Source organism: Cariama cristata, unplaced genomic scaffold (assembly GCF_000690535.1).
Source record: "Cariama cristata isolate BGI_N322 unplaced genomic scaffold, ASM69053v1 scaffold35671, whole genome shotgun sequence".
NCBI lineage: Eukaryota > Metazoa > Chordata > Aves > Cariamiformes > Cariamidae > Cariama > Cariama cristata.
In genome coordinates this window covers 25,658-42,687 of record NW_009598165.1, presented here as the reverse complement: position 1 = coordinate 42,687, position 17,030 = coordinate 25,658, and the positions used below count along the sequence as shown (strand labels likewise).

At 38.4% G+C, this 17,030-nt stretch overlaps 1 protein-coding gene across 1 annotated transcript in view; it reads right to left on the bottom strand.

Annotated features, from left to right (window-relative positions):
- Positions 1-447: 447 nt before the first annotated feature.
- The window catches only part of STAT4 (signal transducer and activator of transcription 4), a 40,033-nt gene continuing 23,450 nt past the window's right edge, over positions 448-17,030 (bottom strand). The window contains exons 9-23 of the mRNA XM_009709183.1: positions 16,376-16,468; positions 15,467-15,526; positions 14,023-14,040; positions 13,850-13,943; positions 12,981-13,025; positions 9,631-9,714; positions 9,263-9,361; positions 7,882-8,017; positions 6,719-6,771; positions 5,813-5,907; positions 5,232-5,368; positions 4,621-4,812; positions 3,287-3,353; positions 2,666-2,774; positions 448-519 (exon numbers count right to left, since the gene is read on the bottom strand). Coding sequence (XP_009707485.1) covers positions 493-519; positions 2,666-2,774; positions 3,287-3,353; positions 4,621-4,812; positions 5,232-5,368; positions 5,813-5,907; positions 6,719-6,771; positions 7,882-8,017; positions 9,263-9,361; positions 9,631-9,714; positions 12,981-13,025; positions 13,850-13,943; positions 14,023-14,040; positions 15,467-15,526; positions 16,376-16,468 — 1,309 coding nt within the window. The 3' untranslated portion in view covers positions 448-492. The remainder of the gene's footprint in view (positions 520-2,665; positions 2,775-3,286; positions 3,354-4,620; positions 4,813-5,231; positions 5,369-5,812; positions 5,908-6,718; positions 6,772-7,881; positions 8,018-9,262; positions 9,362-9,630; positions 9,715-12,980; positions 13,026-13,849; positions 13,944-14,022; positions 14,041-15,466; positions 15,527-16,375; positions 16,469-17,030) is intronic.

Sequence of the window (17,030 nt, the reverse complement as noted above, 5' to 3'; positions counted from 1 at the left end):
TTCAGGGGGATGAGAATCTTCACTTTAAAACAGAAGTTAAACCAATGGTATACAAGATGATGATTAAACAGAAACTATTTAACATAATAAATCCTAATTTCCCCAAACACATTAATGTCTTTAGTTCTATGCTGTTTTCAGCAGCAAAACATTTTGTTCTTATGCTCTCATATTTACAGCAATTCTACGGATGTTAATTCTGCAAGTAAAATTTATTGCTGCTGGACCCCACTGAAGTCGAACAACCCCCAAGCCAGAAAGGATTTGGCCTTTTATCAGTGAGGACGCCAGTTCTGATTTACAGGAGGCTCTTTGTAATCCTTAGGGAGAAGATTCCTAGTTCACATGGTGTTGATAACAGAAAGGGGCCCAAGAATAACATAATAATTGTTTCCAGGAAATGCTGATTTACAAAGATGACAAAAAAAAAATTGCTGCATCTTCAATCCATCCAGTGTTCACACGATTACTAATTTTTCCAGTATGTGAACTTCAGTCAGTTGAGTAAGGAGAACTCAGCTAGAAGAAAAGAAGGAAAAGATTAGTCTCATGGCAGTTACTGCTCTTCAAAAATAACTGCAGATGAAACCTTCTCCTGGCCTAAGGTAACTGCAGTGTCATTTTGACAATCTCATACAAACTGGTAAGGATCTGAGGATTCTGTTTCTAGTTCTTTACAAAATATAGGAATGCTCATTAGGAAACACCCTGTGGGAAACAGTTGCAATAAAAATGATATATATTTTTATATGCACTTTAGTGGTTCTTGCAACCTATGGATATGTACAGCAGAGTTCTTACTGGGGTCTTGTTTTCCCGATGGGGAAGGGGGAAACAGAAGGGAATTCAGCAAGATTGCGGAAAGTTTATCTTGCTAAAACTGAGTTACTGAGTTGTACGATATTTTGTCCTGCTGCAGATTTCACTTTTGTTCTCTGCATCTTGCACAGTACTTTTTTTTATTGGCATCTCATGGAGAAAAAGTGTTACTTTAATAATGCAGATTGTATGCTTATTGTACTTAGCCAGCTCTTCACCAGGGTAAATTGTCGTGTAAATTTGGGATGATAATGAAAAAACCTCCATATCTTCCTCATTTCCATTTAGCAAGGTAAATAGAATGAAAAAAAGAAGGAAAGAAGGAATTCTTTAAAAACCTTCCAAAATTATTTTCTTCTCTGATTTCTAGCAGAACTTGAAAACACTTCTAGTAAGAGCATCCAGAAATTCACCTACTATCTAGCAGCACTGAACCATTTCTCTAGCACCCTTAAAAACCACATCATCATTGTATTTGACTTTCCCTTCATCACTGAACACATTCTTTTTGTGCAGTTACAACCCCAAAAGATGGTGAAGGTCATGGCTCGTTTGGAAGCTCTGGACAGAGCTGGTTTGAGAATTACTATGCATGCTAAAAGAGAACGAAAATGTTTGGAACCTGATGATAAACAAAAATGAAGCCAGCCATTCTTTTCACTGCTGAAACTTTGGGAAATGCAAATGCGTATATAGTTCACAAATGCAGTTTAGAAGGTCAGAACTGTTTTCATATGTATAAACCAAACAACAAATGAGTGGGGACATGGGTCAGATTGGGTGTGGTAGGTTTGAAAGCAGAATTTTCATTCAGGATAGTATTTCAGTTTTAGCTAAAGAACTAGTTTGTCACGAGCACTATCGCAGAAAAACATGAAGAAGCAAAAAAAGGTATCTTGCTCTTGAACGGCTCTTCGGTTTGGTGTATATTAAAGAACTCCTCTATTTGGATATAAAGTTTAACTGTGCTTCCAGTCCTCGACAGTCAGGATTCTGGTTTAGTTTTATTCTATTTATGAGTGAGGAGGAGTGTTTACAGAGAGGCATTTGAAAGGGAGTTGTCAGGCTTTTAAATACATAACCATTTTAAGATCATAAATCAGTTAACCTTCATGAAACTAAGAGCAAGTGTTAAAAAATGAGGTTTTCTTTTAAAGCTGTTAAAGCCAAACTACTGCTGTGTTTCCTGTTAAAAGTCTGCGGGACAAATCCCCAGTGTGTATACATCAGTGCTCTAAGTACTCTAAGCCATGATTGAAAATGCAATTTCTAGTTGATAAGTAAAATAGGAGAATATTTTTAATAGGACATTGGTACAGTATTTTCCCAATCTTTCGATATACTTGGTGAATATTAGTTTTATTTGCTAAAAATATTTTAGTTGACTTTTAATTTCTCACTTTGATATCTCATGTAGAAACTTGCAGCATAGAAAAGTTGTGCAAGCTTGCTGAATTGGAAATTTTTATGTTCCTTGTGCAGCTTCCCTGAGCAAGTCAAATCCTTTGTGCTATCTACAGGATTAGTGTAATCGTTACATATTTGTCAGTGTAAAGGCTTCGTTTGTGCAAGAATTCTGGATCTTTGAATTTTGACATTCATGGTTCATTGGCCAGTGTGTCAGACAATTTCATGTAACACAGTGCTTCCAAGTATGCTTGCAGCATCCTGTCCCATTTAGAAGAGGAAATGTCTGCACCGTCATTTCAGAATGTAATACAGCAAGTGATGAAAGAGCTCTGATTTTTTCATAATTGTATAAGCAGCCTTTTTATAACCAACATCTGTGTTGTATGTGTCCCATTTGCTCAGTATTAACTTATGAATGGAAAAGTTTACAACATACAGCAGTTTCGATCACTGTGGGACTCAGGTGTTCTCTCAGCACAGCATAAACACTTGGAGACATTGGAAGAAGATCTGATGGAGAATGTGGATCTGTAGAATCATTTAAGCTTAAAAACAAAACAAAACAAAAACCACAAAAATAATCTTAAAAGCAACCTAAATCCCTCTAACTTGATGCATAGTGATGGAACATGGTGAGTGCTTATTTAGTTAAGCTGTACTCAGGCTTGCTGGTGGCCCTCTAAGCACATGCCAACAACCTGGTATACATTTAAAAAGGTAGGAGATGGGACTAAGGGAAGAGAGGATAAACCTGACTCTGTAATATCAGCTGCTGGAGAGAAAAAGTAGACAGTGAAAGATCAGTAGATCAGAGTACTATAAGTCTGTATTCAATTTTTGCAAATGTTTTGCCACATGGATGGGAAAACTGCTGTAGAAGTGAAGTTATTTACTTCCCTTTCTTGTCTTTAGCAGTCCCTGGCCAAGTAAAAACATGCAGTGTGTTGCTATCCCAAGCTATCTGAATGGGGAGAGGGAGGTGGGGAAAACTTTGAAACTGTATGTAAATTTAATACAAATAATGTTTGAAGTGTAGTTTATCTGTAAGGATACTTACATTTTGGAGACTGGAATAAATACAGAAGGAACATAACCTTTGCCGCCTCCATCTGAGGGCTTTGAGACTAAAAATAAATATTACAGAAATTAAATATTGCCTAGTAATTTTATTATTTTTGAACTTGATTATCTGCTTTAAATGCTGCAGACCATAATATATTAAGAAAGAAATGTCCCTGTTTATGCTTAAATAAGCAGCCATAAAAATGAGAGGAATTCTTGAGATTAGTCATTGAGTTCAGGTCTTAGTCACATAATGGACCCTGCTCCCTTGATATGAATCGCCGTCTTGGAATATAATACAGCAACGGCTGAAAGAGATCTTGTTAGGGCTTCAAAAGCAAATACACTATAACTCTACAAGTTTGGTACTTCTAAGCCTCTAGATTTTAGTTCTGCAAATGCTTGCCCGGAGCTCTATCTCTACAGGTACAGCTTCAGCGATGTTTTTTGCATGAAATTAAGCATATACATAAATTTTTAGAGGATTGGAGCATTAGGCAAAGTCCACTGAATTAAAACAAAAAAAACATCTGTAGCTTCCAAATATTTTTGAGTAGTGTAGGAATTTGAATTCAAATGGAATTGTAATGTTTTATACTGAAAGTCCAGAAGAATGTGTATTATCTGTTAAGAAAATCAAGACTTTGAGAGCTTTTCTGAGAGAACGAATTTGATCTAAAAATGGCCTGACTTGTAACTTGGAAAAGAAAGAGCATGGGCCTGAATATATTTGGAGCCATTCTTGTGTAGCCTTTTGGTATTTTCCAGTGCAGTTGCCAGGGGTTTTCAGGAATTTTGTCTGCTGTAATAACTTTGTAATTGTGCAGTATGTCAGCAACAGGCAGTGCAGATAAGTGACCTTTGTTATAGGGTTCCATTGAATGAAATGAAATAAAGCAGGTCTTTCAAGCTGTTTGGAAGCTACAGAATTTCCTTGAAATTAAAGAGAGAGCATGCTATAGTGTAACACAATTACGAAGCTGATAAGCAGGATGACTTTTCAGTTTCATCTCCTTTGAACACCTGAGCACTGAATTTTGTAATGCATTGGTCAGGGAAAAGTCCCATTTTTTGACTCTTTCTACTCTATTTCTTAGCTGCTTTTAAATATTGTTGTCACGCCCTCTAATGTAACCTCTAAGACCACAGATATATTTACAAAATGAAACTGTCTAAATGATGGACATGTGTTAAAACAGTTCTCTTGAAGAGGCTGATTAAAGGAGGCATCTTAATCTGTTCTCTTCCTCCTCTCCCCACATTCTTCAGATTGCCTCTTGATGTTGCAGCTACTTTGGAGAAAGGGTAAATAGAGAAATGGAGCCCAACCTTCATTTGGCTGACAGCTGTAGTGTTTGCCAAAGGCCTTATCTTTGGGAATGTCTGGATACAGATACTTCAGAGGGTTTTCAGGAACATTGTCTGCCATAATAACTTTGTAATCGCGCAGTATGTCAGCAAAAGGCAGTGCAGATAAGCGACCTTTGTTGTAGGGTTCCACCGAATGAAATGTTACATCTCCTGTAAAAATACAAAGACACCGTAACTGCTGATGACTGGTAGATCAGCATCTGCAGTTGGAATGTATTTTTGCCTTTTTTTGCGTTTTACGCTGATGTGGGTTTTACCTGTTTATACCAATGTTTAGTATCTTTCAAGATATTCTGCACACATGGAAACAAGTGTAAAGCCTGCAGTAAGCAGGTACACCTCCTAATGAACTTATGTAGTTAATGTAAAGAACTGAGAGGTAGGCTTTCAGAGGTTTGGTTTGTGTTTCAGTAAATATGATACTTGTATCTTGTCCAAAACCATGCTAAGACATGATACAGATGAATTTTACTTTCAAACCGAATAAACCGTGGCTCCTGTATTACAGGTGTATTGCAGAGTTTGAGGTACATGTTGTTTGTTTGGTTTTTTTTTTAAATTATACTTACCGTTTTCCAACTGATCCACCCAAGTGAAGGTAATTCCACCCAGATTGCTTTCACTAAACCTTAATAAAAATGTTCCTGGTGTCTTGTCTTTGAGCAAAATTCGTTCCTTCTCTTTGCTTACAAATCCCATTACGTACCTGAAGTGTAACAGGAAATCATGGGTTTGCTTTGGGGAAAAAAATACAGACGTCAATCTGTGCAATGCATCTGTCCAAACTTTATATAGGTGTGCAAAGCCTAGTTACAAAAGCTTCATAAGGGCTTGAAACTATGACAAAAGCTTCATGTGATTTACATGTGGAGTATGGCATTGAGCTCAAACTACTATGAAGCATGATGAAATTTATCACAGTACTTGTCTGTACACTGACAGAACTGATAAATAGATCTAAACATGCGTTTCTAAGAGAATCAGTGGTGTTTGCTTTTGGCAGAAATTTCCAAATGTTATAAATGGGAAGAGGGAGACAGAAGTATTAAACTCTTTGCAAATTCTCTTCTGCATAGCTAAAATTGAGATTAGAAATGAAAAAAGACAAAGCAGAGAGAGATCAATATACAGCTGTTTTCTTGTTGCTTACCCATCAATCCAAAGAGGAAGAATGTGCTTTTTAATTAAGTCCAGGATGGCTTCAAGCCAAACCCAAAAGGTAAAAGACTTTCCAGGCAAATGTTCCTAATGATTAAAAAAAAACAACCAAACAACAGACCACAAAATACAAATAAAACCAACACACACAAGAATAGAATTGTGAGAGTTGTTACCCAACATCCACATGATATGGCTATCTCAGTTTCTTAAGAATAATCTAGTTTGTTCAAGTGAGAATGACAAATTTGAACTGCCGTTTTGAGTAACACTTCTCTTTTGGCCTGACACAGAAACAATTGATTTTTCAGATATGCAATGAAGCACCTCATTTTTCAAGGAAAAAAATAATCACATTCATTGTTTATTCTTAGTTATGAAATTACATTTTGAGAGAAATGATGATGAGAAAGTTGAATCTCCTTCCAAGGTTCTATACTTGTTTAAATAATGTAGTTAATATAAGTAAAATGGGTTTACTCTGCTTTCTCAATAACTTGTCTGTTCCTCATAAAAGTTACAGAATATACCGACTGACTGGAAATAATTTAGGTCACAACTAAGCATATGAAAAAAATTACTGTATGCTTTATGAAAAATGTATGGTATGCTTTGATAGCACAATCTATTGAACATTTACATAAATATATAGGGCGTGCTATAGTGTCAGTTTCTGATACCTGTAGCAGTGTAACTAAGTAGATCTCTTAGCTCAAGCTTTAAACTTCTGGACATACTATTTTCCTAGTGAAATTTTTACAATGAATGTGATTGTGCCGGCCTCCAAGTCCCACATACGGCAAGTGGGAATCTTAGCAGCAGCATCGGAGAGACCCAGTTAGGCATGCATGTGGGTGTCAGGATGAAGAAGAATCTAGTTTTACTTTTGGGACTGTACCTTGCAGAACTTTGCCCAGGTTAGTTGATAATCATTGTAACTGGCTTGTTGTCCTGAGAGAAAAAAACAAAACAACCAACCAACCAGTGAGTCTATTTTCCTGAAGTTTTGAAATAGTTATAGCTTCATATCTCTACAGTTGGGGCAGGGGAGAAATACAGTACACCCAGACTTGGAGAGGGATCAAGAGGGGCATGCTTCAGGGGCTGTAGATCAGTTTTTCTGTATCCTTTTGAAGAAGCTGATAATAGTAGTTTTGGGAATATTTGCCTAAAGTAGTCTAGGACTTTGTTTCTGCAATACTGTATGCTCAGTTTCAGTTTTTAGACCAAGTGTTACTTCTTTTGGCCTTCACTCTATCTTGAGCTTCCATATTTTAAGACAATTTATTTTTTCTTTCTTATGATTCTTGCTGATTTACCTCCACTAAGCCAGAAATCTCCACGAAATCATCAGAAAAGTGACTGTTTCCCAGGGAAGCCAGTCTTTGCTTCCCAGCTTTGAAAGCAATAAAAATAAAGGTTCTGCCCAGTCTTTGACAAATCCTTCTGTCCTTGCCCGATAGCAGAGGTATTGTTACACCCTCAGCTTGGAGTTTCTTGCAGTTCACGATACATTTCATGGTTGTTTCTTCTCCAGAAACAGATAAAGCTTTCTTTTCTTCTGCCAGCTTTCCCTAAGGCCTCTCCCTTCCTTCTGGGGGACAGTCAGATCAAAGTGTTCAATAGTTCATCTCGCTGAAGTTACAGGGCCTCTTTGCTACACTGTCACCAGTGAAGGATGGGTCCCGGAACTGGACAGACCCACAAGGACAGGTACTTAAAATGAAACAAAACCCAAAGCAAACCCCTTAAGCAAGCAAAAAGACTTCCTTTTGATTTCAGATGCAGGAGAGAATTACTTGCTCAGGAAACAAAATGACATCACAGTTCAGTGTGACTCTGATGCCCTCTTTCTTGAGTTTAGCAGCCTGGAAGTTCAGAAGTTGAACCACTTTGTGGTAAGAATAAGCTTACATCTGTTTTTCTTTAAAGGAAAAAGTGTCATTGTGGCATTTTTGAAGTCAGCCTTGGAAGTGGAGGTCACGCTTAAAGTTGTTACCTGTAACTATTAAATATAAACGCCCAAAAGCAAATGAAATCTGTGTATTTCTACACACCTACCCGTAAGTTTCTCTGCCAGCATGTTGAGCTGCTCCGAATTGAGTCCACGACCGACATATGATGAAAATTGCCAGCTCAGTACTTCTAAGAGCTGACTTAAAGTGGCAGCAGGGGGATTGTTGAAGAAAGACAAATTCTGCAACAGAATTAGTGCTTTATTTAGACAGTTAGCAACCATGAAATACACTGCAGGCTGTAAAAGAAGGCTGCAAGTACTTGAGCAGAATCTGGAAGTCTTAAAAATGAGGTGTGGGGAGGGGATACATTGGGGCAAACATGTGCTGGCCGTCCCACCTGCAGCCACCCGGCAAGGTCCATCTGAGTGCCTGAACAGAGTTGTAGGGGGAAGCTGCCAGAAAGAGCGAGAGTCCGTGTGTGCATCTTGGATGGTAAAGTACCTTGCTGTGCTTCCAATAGTGTCATATGTTAAGACAGTGAAATATGCTTAAATCCTGTCCAATAAATGCAGATATTCTCACTATACTTTAATATGTTTGGTACATGGAAATCTTAAACTGTTACATACTCGTATAGCGATATGTTGTTGAATCGTTTGGCTCATCTTGGTTTTTCATTTGGTTTCTGGACTGTACATGTAGTGAGCATACTGAAGACTGTGCAAAAACTCTTTGGAGTATCACAGAGTGATAATGAAGTCCAGGCTGCTGGTCAGCTGGCCTGCCATCATTCTTAGGCATACTCCATGCTAAACTGTCTTACCCTTTCTCTCCTCCAAACACCTGTATGGCCGCCACTGATCCCCGACTGAAAGCCTGAGAGCTACTGACAGCGCTGTTCTACAGTCTGCAAACACAGTAACAGCAACTGAATCTAAAATATGTGCTGAGCCAGCTAGAGCCTGAGAAAGAATGATTCTGCTCTTGCTCACGGTTAGAGCCACTAGAAGGTCCTATTTGACACTTATAATCTCCATAGAAAGCACTAGCTCCTATAAAATGCATGAGGGAAAGCAGCACTTAAGTACACTACAGACCCACCTATACACCTACTTCAACAGTTTGAATTGTACTAGTAGAATTATTTTGAACCGTTTATAGTTTTGGTCAACTGCATCTGAAAAAGGACAAATTCAAACTAGAAAAGTTGTGGAGAAGGGCTATCACCTTTCCTTAGTTTAGGAATTGCTACTTTAGCCTACAAAAAAGAAGGCTAAGAGGCTGTATCGGTATTTTTTTTATCTGGGCAAGGAGCGAAATATAAAGTGAACAACATTAAAGTATGATGTTGATAATGGTGTACATGAAGAAAATACGGCCAGTTTAAGAGGGAAACACAGCCTTTTTATAATGAATGTGTTTGGTAATGAAATAATAGAAATGTAAAAATGCAGAAAGTCAGTACTTGCATACTGAAGACCTACCTGAGGATCGTTGGTTGACAGATTGTACCAAATAATAGAAGCCCACGCGTTGGGTAGTTGGCTGACATTGGAAATCATCACCACAGGCAAAGAGCTGGTCTGGTGGAAAGAATGAATGCAGTATGTAAATGCTGCCGACGAAAGCGTTAGCGCTGTGTTATGCTTTGGTTTTTTAGCCCCCTCTTCCTTCCTGAAGCATACACTTCTGTCCAGAAGTTCTGAAAATCTTGCTTCTGCTTATTGTTACTGCTGAAGATAGCACTAGGATAGATGGACCTCTGTGGTCTGGCCCAATGTGGTCATTCTTCTGTAAGCTGCTGGAAAATGCCTTTTATTCTTGCCCCAGAAAATCTGACTAGAATACTCACTTCCAAATTTATAGTCAATCCATACAGGCAGACCTGTGTTTCAAAGCTGATGGAGTGCAGTTCCTCGGTCACCATGTGAGGGCCCTGAGGGAGTAAGTAGGTTATAAAACTGTGAACACACAGTTGGCATTTAACATTTAGTGATCTGACTGCTGAAATTACATAACTTTGAAAGAAAACACATATCAAACATATCAGTAGAACAGGAAAAGAAGGAAGTGAAAGAAATAATTTGTCTGTTAAACTCTGACATTAAATTAGTCCAGAAGTCTGGTATTTTTTTTTCTGATGAATCTTAAAAAACAAAACAAACAAACAAAAATCCCCAACAAACCCACCAAAACCAACAAACCCTTGACATTGTTAAAGCAATACTTTCTAAACTTTTAACTTTTGCTTTTAACTTTTTTCTGAAATGGTGCTTTTAAACACAGATTTGCACACAAAAGGGCAATAGATTATTTGTTGTCTGACACAGCTTGTCTGCAACTTTTCTTTTCCTAAAGTTTCTTTACTGATTGACAATTCCAATTTAAACAAATGTTAAACTTCAAGGAGAAACAAACTAGAAACGAAACAAAAAGCCACATCTTTAATGACAAGCAGGCCCTCATCTGGGAACACAGGTTTGTTGTAAGTACACTTAGATGGTGCTAGTTGAAGGAGTAGAGGCCTAAATCATTAATCCAAAGTAAATCCAGTATTAAAACCCCAAGCTTTTCTGGAATGAAAGAAAAAAAAAAAGTTTGTCATAGTTGATTTAAACTTTGTAGTACAAGCATTTTGTTTTGATTACAAACCAGCATAGCTCTGTAAAAATCCAAATCTCTGCCTCTCGGGAAACAGATCTTTTGAAATACATTTCCATCCTCAGAAGTCAAAGTATAAAAATCTAATTGTCCTTTTCCTGTTTGTTGTTGTTTTTCCCCTCCCCACCACATATTTGTTTTGTCAGACTTTTTTTAAAAAAGGAACGAAATCAAAACCCCCAAATCAAAATGCTTCCATTTACTGAAATATGGTGCTTTCAGTCAATGCAAAATAAAACTATTCCTTGGGAAAGTGCCTCATGGCCTTATCTTTCCCATGGAGCACCCCTGCCAGGACATGTGCAGGCCACTGCAACAAAAGATACTTTATAAGTGAGGGATTAAGATGACAGGAGATTGTCAGGATTCTGAATAATAAATCTGCCTTGCAAAGGGAAAATCCAGCTTAGAGCTGAAGGCTTTTACGTGAAATGCTCATCCATCAAATGAGCTCAAATGTTTTAATACAGGTAGAATCAATCCAGCTCAACCTGTGTTGCTGACATAAAGTTGAAAAGGGTTAGTGAAACTCCCCTTCTCCCTCCCCCTGTTATGATTTTGCAGAAACTTAAATTTTTCTCATGGAAAAATCATCTGGGCAAAAAGGCATATCTACATGAAAGGGCGAATCTCAAATACAGACAGCTTCTACTTTTTTTACGAGGCAAGTCATATTTAACAACTACACTCTCAGCTTACTAAACATCCTATAATAAACCAAGTTTTTAAATTATTATAGTTGCTGTTAATAAAAAAACCAAACCCTTGTTCAGGCCAGTAATGAATTCACAGGCTGTGACTTGACCAAGGAGAAGCTCTCTTTGAGGAAACCAGTCAGTGGTGAACCATGTCGCAGCTCACCTGTCCTAATTCTCCACAGCCCTACGTTTTATATGGTTATAAAGGCACAATGTGTGAAAGCGAGTAAAACACTATCGAAAGTAGAGCACCAACATTTTTACACCTACATTTTTTCATTTGCTTGTCTTGATGCAAATGACTTTGTAATTAGCAAAGTAATTGGGAGGTGAGCCTTGAGTTTCAGTCTTGCTAATCAGGTTGCAAGTTATTCTGCTCTGAAACACGGTGTGAAGCATGCACGAGTATCTTCTGCTTTAGGTTTTTGGTTAAAAATCTCCATGTTGATCACATCTTTGCTTTGTACTTAAAGACTACTTGTAATAACTTTTGTGCTTGTATAATTACATCTATTTGGGCCGTGATATGAGCAATTTTTTTTTTTTTTTTTAAACTTGCCAATACAACTTTACCCGCAGCACTTCTACCGTGCAAAAAAGATATACTGGTGTGGAGACAGCCTAAGCTGGTTTAAGGTATTTCCCTTCCTAGGTAAGGAGGTGGCATTCATAGAAGCATCTTACGACTTCAGTTACCTTGGGAGACGCTAATTGTTCTGGTAGCATTGGCAGAAGCCGTATCGTTGGCTGCAAGCTTCTGACTCTTGCTTCAAGTCAGAGATTGATCTGTAGATTTTTGCTGTTAAACAGCAAGGCTAAATTTACGGTGATGGTCCGTGGCCACCCGAGAGTTTGTGCGTGGCGGTGCCTTTGCCCTCGCCCTCCCTGCCGGCCGCCCCAGTTGCTGGGCGAGGACGCCCTGCCGGCTGCCAGCGGCGCGGGAGGCAACTGAACGAAGGCAGTAGCTTGCTTGCCTGTGATTCCGATTTTTGTCTGTGGCAGCCGGGGGAATCACGGTCAGTAGGAAGCCAGAGCTGAGAAGAAGGACGGAGGGTAGAGCTGTGCGGATGGAGAGGAGCGGGGCAGGGGAAGAAGCAGGGGGCGGTGGGCGAACAGGGGAGCGCAGGGGCAGGGCGTTCGGCGTGTGGATGAGGGCCGATGCGAATGCTGCCGACTCCTGTTCTCCGCAAAGCAACGCCGTACGGATTTTCAGCTCCTCTGTTAGGAAGGATGCACTTGCAATACCTTTTCACCTCAGGTGCATGCCTCCGAAACGTGGGTGCTGCAAAGTACCTGCCGGTTCGTCCGGGCTAACCTGTCCTAGCCCAGTGTCACCGCAAGAGGGAAACCTTCGGCCGCAGTCGGATGGCTGTCGGCGAACCGAGCACGCTTTTGGTCCCGGCTGAGGCAAGCAAACTTCTTGGATGCAAATATAATTATACCTTTACTTCAGCTGTGAACTTGGCCAACAGAATAGATATTTAAAGAACCGTTCCTATAGGAAAAATTTTCAACGAAAAACTAAAAAAGCTCATTTTTTTCAAAATGCAAATGACCAAAAAGGCAGCATTAAAGAGGAATGCACACATCCAGATTATTACTTCCTACCTTCTATTGTAATTTTTAAAACATACAAATTTAAGGCATGTAATTAAAATTTCTCTGAGCAGTTCCCAAAAGTTCTCATTATACTAGCATAAGATAATTGGGTCCTATACTTACTGTAAGAATTATATATATTTCAAAATCTAACAACATATGGTTGCTGTTTGATTTAAATAAAATCCAATCTGAAATACTTGTGAGAGTAATCAAAAATAACGTGTAAAATAAATGCACAAACCTCATTTCCTTTGCTTCCAGCACTTGATTTCATTTCTTTGGGTTGCTGTATAAAGCAAAACAATATTTATGTGCCAAAGAAACTATAGACAGAAGTACATATAAAGGACATTACTTGTAACCATGATGTTATTAGTGTAATAAGGTTTTATTTACAAGATACAAATATGCTGTAATGAAGGCTCTGACACTATGCCTTGAAAAGTCTATTCAGTGAATAGTCTTTTGATATTTTGAAAGAATATTATAAGAAACTAAGTTAATAAAGCATTAATTAGGGTGCTTGTGAAGTGTGTCATACAAAAAAGCACTAAAGATCATCAGTCTCCATCTTCTTTTGCAAAACTACACTGATGCACTGCATCTGTGGTTAAGCTGAAAAAAAACCCATAGGTGAGGGAGTCTAGTCAGAAAGCATGACTCACTGGGATATTAGAGAAGTTACAGAAGCAGTGCCTTAGTCTCTCAAAAGACAGTTAGCGCAGGCATTAATTTCAACCAGATCTAAAGTATTCAATTATATATCTCCTGTAGACAATGGTGGTGTGGTTTGGTTTTGGTTTTTTGGTTGTTCTGTTTGTTTTTAACAAAACTCAGTTTTTGAGAAGCTGTGTCATTCAGCATGATTAGTCTTTTCCTTTTCTGGTGTTAATCAAGATTTGCTTTGTCCTTTCTGTGAAAATATAGAGTCTTATTTTATGGAATGGATAAAGTATAGAATGAGATAAAGAGGTTCTATGAGTAAACTTTCTGTATAAGGAAAAAGAAAATGAGTGTAGACTTGACAGTAATATAGTTCTCCCTGCACAGTTTTTAAAGAATCTTTTCTTTACCAGAGGTACATGACAGAAAGAAAGCAGTCAAACTTACCAAATGTCGAAATTCTACCGACAGGCTTCCATTTGCAGATTCATCCATGTTCATTGCTTTCACGTGTGTTCCACACAGAACGAATCTACGATTACTATGGAGGACATTACACTTACGTACTCAAATAGTATCGTATTGAATGATTTAAGAAATATGGTATTTTATTTTCTTACCTTACAGTTGAAACATTCCTAAAATAGAAGAGGGGCAGGGAGGAGGAAACAGATGGTGAATCAGTAAATGTGTAAATGTAACTTGTACTGAGAAACGTATCTTGAGTCAGTCGATTTTACCTTGTCAAAGTTAATTCATATTAGCAACACAACTGCAATTTTTAAACTAAAGAACTGAAATTTGTACTGTCCAGTTAGATTTTGCATCTGGCCAGATGCAAGTAGTATATTTTTATCTAGCTTTTTTCCCACCATTGGATTGATACATGAGCATTCAAAGCTGCAGTACTACCTAATTGCCTGCATGCCTGTGTTCTGGGACAATACAAGCCTCTGTAGGTAGCTCATGGTGTCCTGGGAGAACATGCACAGCACCAAATCGGACACTATGCAGCTTTTGAGAGAAACAGTCCTGGCTTCTCTCCTGCTCATTCCTCACCAGGTGTTTTCCTTCCTACTTTTGGGCCAACATCTATGTCCATGTGGTCAAGGTGGTTTTTAGGGGCCTGCAGAAGCACAACAGCCAGAAGAAGGGAGGTAGCTGGTACTTGTGGCTGGGATGATGGGCATTGAGGACTTGGATCATCTTTGCTGATTTTGAAATCATACCTTGACAGCAAGTCTTCTGCCCCATGTTCTGCCATGCTTAGGATGCCCTTTACCTATCTGTAACCAAGGTTGCTCTACAATACTAGGTATTGCTGAAAATAATACAGCTTGCTGAGAGAAGATGCATCAACTCCAATAGTTAGTGCTGCTCCAGGCAGCATTAACGTTGTTTTCACAAACGTAGTATAGACAGGCTCCAAGGTGCTTTTTGCTCAGGAAATTATAATCGACCAAAGAAGCTGGAGATCCTGTTCATTTGGGACTGCTGTAAGAAATAATGGGGACACAAAGGAGAACCAAACACCTTATAAAGGAGGACTTTATGTAGCAGTCTTAATTTCAGGCAGGAGTAAAGCTCTGTAAGCTGCATAGTTACTAATTGTAAAAAAGCACTAGCTTTTCAAGCATAAGCTTCATGTACTACTTGGAGCAGCTGCATTGAAGGTACTGGGCCTATTAACACAAGCAGAAATAAGTGGTATTTCAAAGCTAACTATCCCACAAATGCAATACAGTTTGATTTAAAGCTTTGTGTGATGCTACTATTTCAGACTGATGAATTTTATCTAAGTCTTGAAACAAATCTTAAATGGACTTCTTGCATCCAATTTGAAAATATCAATTAGACATAGCAGCTTTTTTTAAAAAAAAAGACAAAGAAATCTTCCACATAAAAGAAAAGCATTACCCTGATGTTTTAACCGTGTTGTGTGGTGTGTGTTTGTTTGTTTTTTCCCTTTTTACAGCAACTTCTAAATCAGATAGGGTAGCAATTGAAAAAACTGTGTTGTCTCTGTAGGGAGAAAGAGAATAGCTTCACTTCAAAGTTTCTTACTTGTCAATAGTTGCTTTCACTCTGATCTGGTAGTTCAGCTCTGGCAATTTAATTAGCAACCTTCAAAACAGAAAAAGGTAAAAGCGATTATTAACACAATAAATTTCTCACCAGAAAATATTAGAGACCAGTAGCTCCACACTAAAGTATCTGAAATTATTATAATCTGAAAACAGATTAGGCATCTGGGATTATATCACGATTTACAGGGTTATATACTCAGAAAGGGGAGCTGGGCTGTTCCAGTGGCAGGTGTTCTACCTTCCCTGCAAATACGTAGAAAAGTTAGTATGTATTTGAGGGGATGGCTAGGGAGACAATGAAAAAGTAATAATTAAGAGATGGATTTGTATAATCTGTGACTGCACCGTAAATGCATGTGTACATCTTCATGTACCCTTTCCACACCTCCCAACCCTCCATGCATTCCTTTTGCTGTGAGGTAGAAATGAGATGAGATTTCCTCTCCAATCTTTGCTCTTTTCACAAAGTAGGCAAGGAGCTAGTGAGAGAGAAAAAACTTGTCATTGATTCACCAGAGCCCCACAAAATGCAGAAATTTCTCTTTCCTACATGCAGAAGTGGCTCCGATACTCTGATGTTGGCTTGTATGATGTGGATCATTATTTACTCAGATTGCAAAGTCATTAGAACAAGAATTCAGTGCATACAGAACCCTGAAGGTGCTGACTTTGGCCACAAGCTGCCTTTCTTCCTCACGCTGATTTACTCTTTATTGCCACTTATTACGAGTGACAGATTCTGTGGCCTTTATATCCCCATTCCAGAAAATCTCCCTGGAGTCAAAAGGATCTCTAACACAAGTTGTTTTGCTCTGCTTACTAGATTCTCCTAGGATAAAATGCAGTATGTGTATGAAGGGGTTTATATCAGATTTCCTTTCCTTACCTTAATTTAACAGTGAACTGTATCAACGTTTTAAGAACCATTGGCCTCTGGGGGTGTGTTGGCATGCAGGGCTGCCTTTCAACCACGAATGAACTGTGTGAAAAGACATGAAACAAATAGATTGTTAGGAATATACATAAACAAACAGCTGTCTTGGGCAGGGGGAGAAGTGCTGGTATCTCTTAGAGACTTATTTCTCTACAGATGCTGAAGTGGGAAGTATGTTTTCTAACACTCAGTTCTCAAAATGATCCAGTGGTCTAACTTACAGTTGAATTGTTCCCATAAGAAACAGATGTTTGGAATACATTAAAAATCAAAACAAAACAAATTCTATAGTCCTAAAATACCAGGCTGATAAAAGTCTGGAAGACTGAGGCTTTCATCAGAACCATAAAACACAGTATGAAAATACACTGAGCCTGGCTCCAATTAAATTAAACAATAATGTTTTATTTTTTCATTTTCTATAAAAAACAATTGACCATGTTTTGCTTTCAGATAGTCACTTGTGGTATATCTGTAATATAGCCAGTACAAAAGGCAAGAGGAATGATGATAGTATGTTATCTATTAACAGAAGGGTGAATTGGGGAGGAGAATGTCTTGGTGGGGAAGAGAAAAGACAAGGAACAAATTAGCACTTGCCACTGTA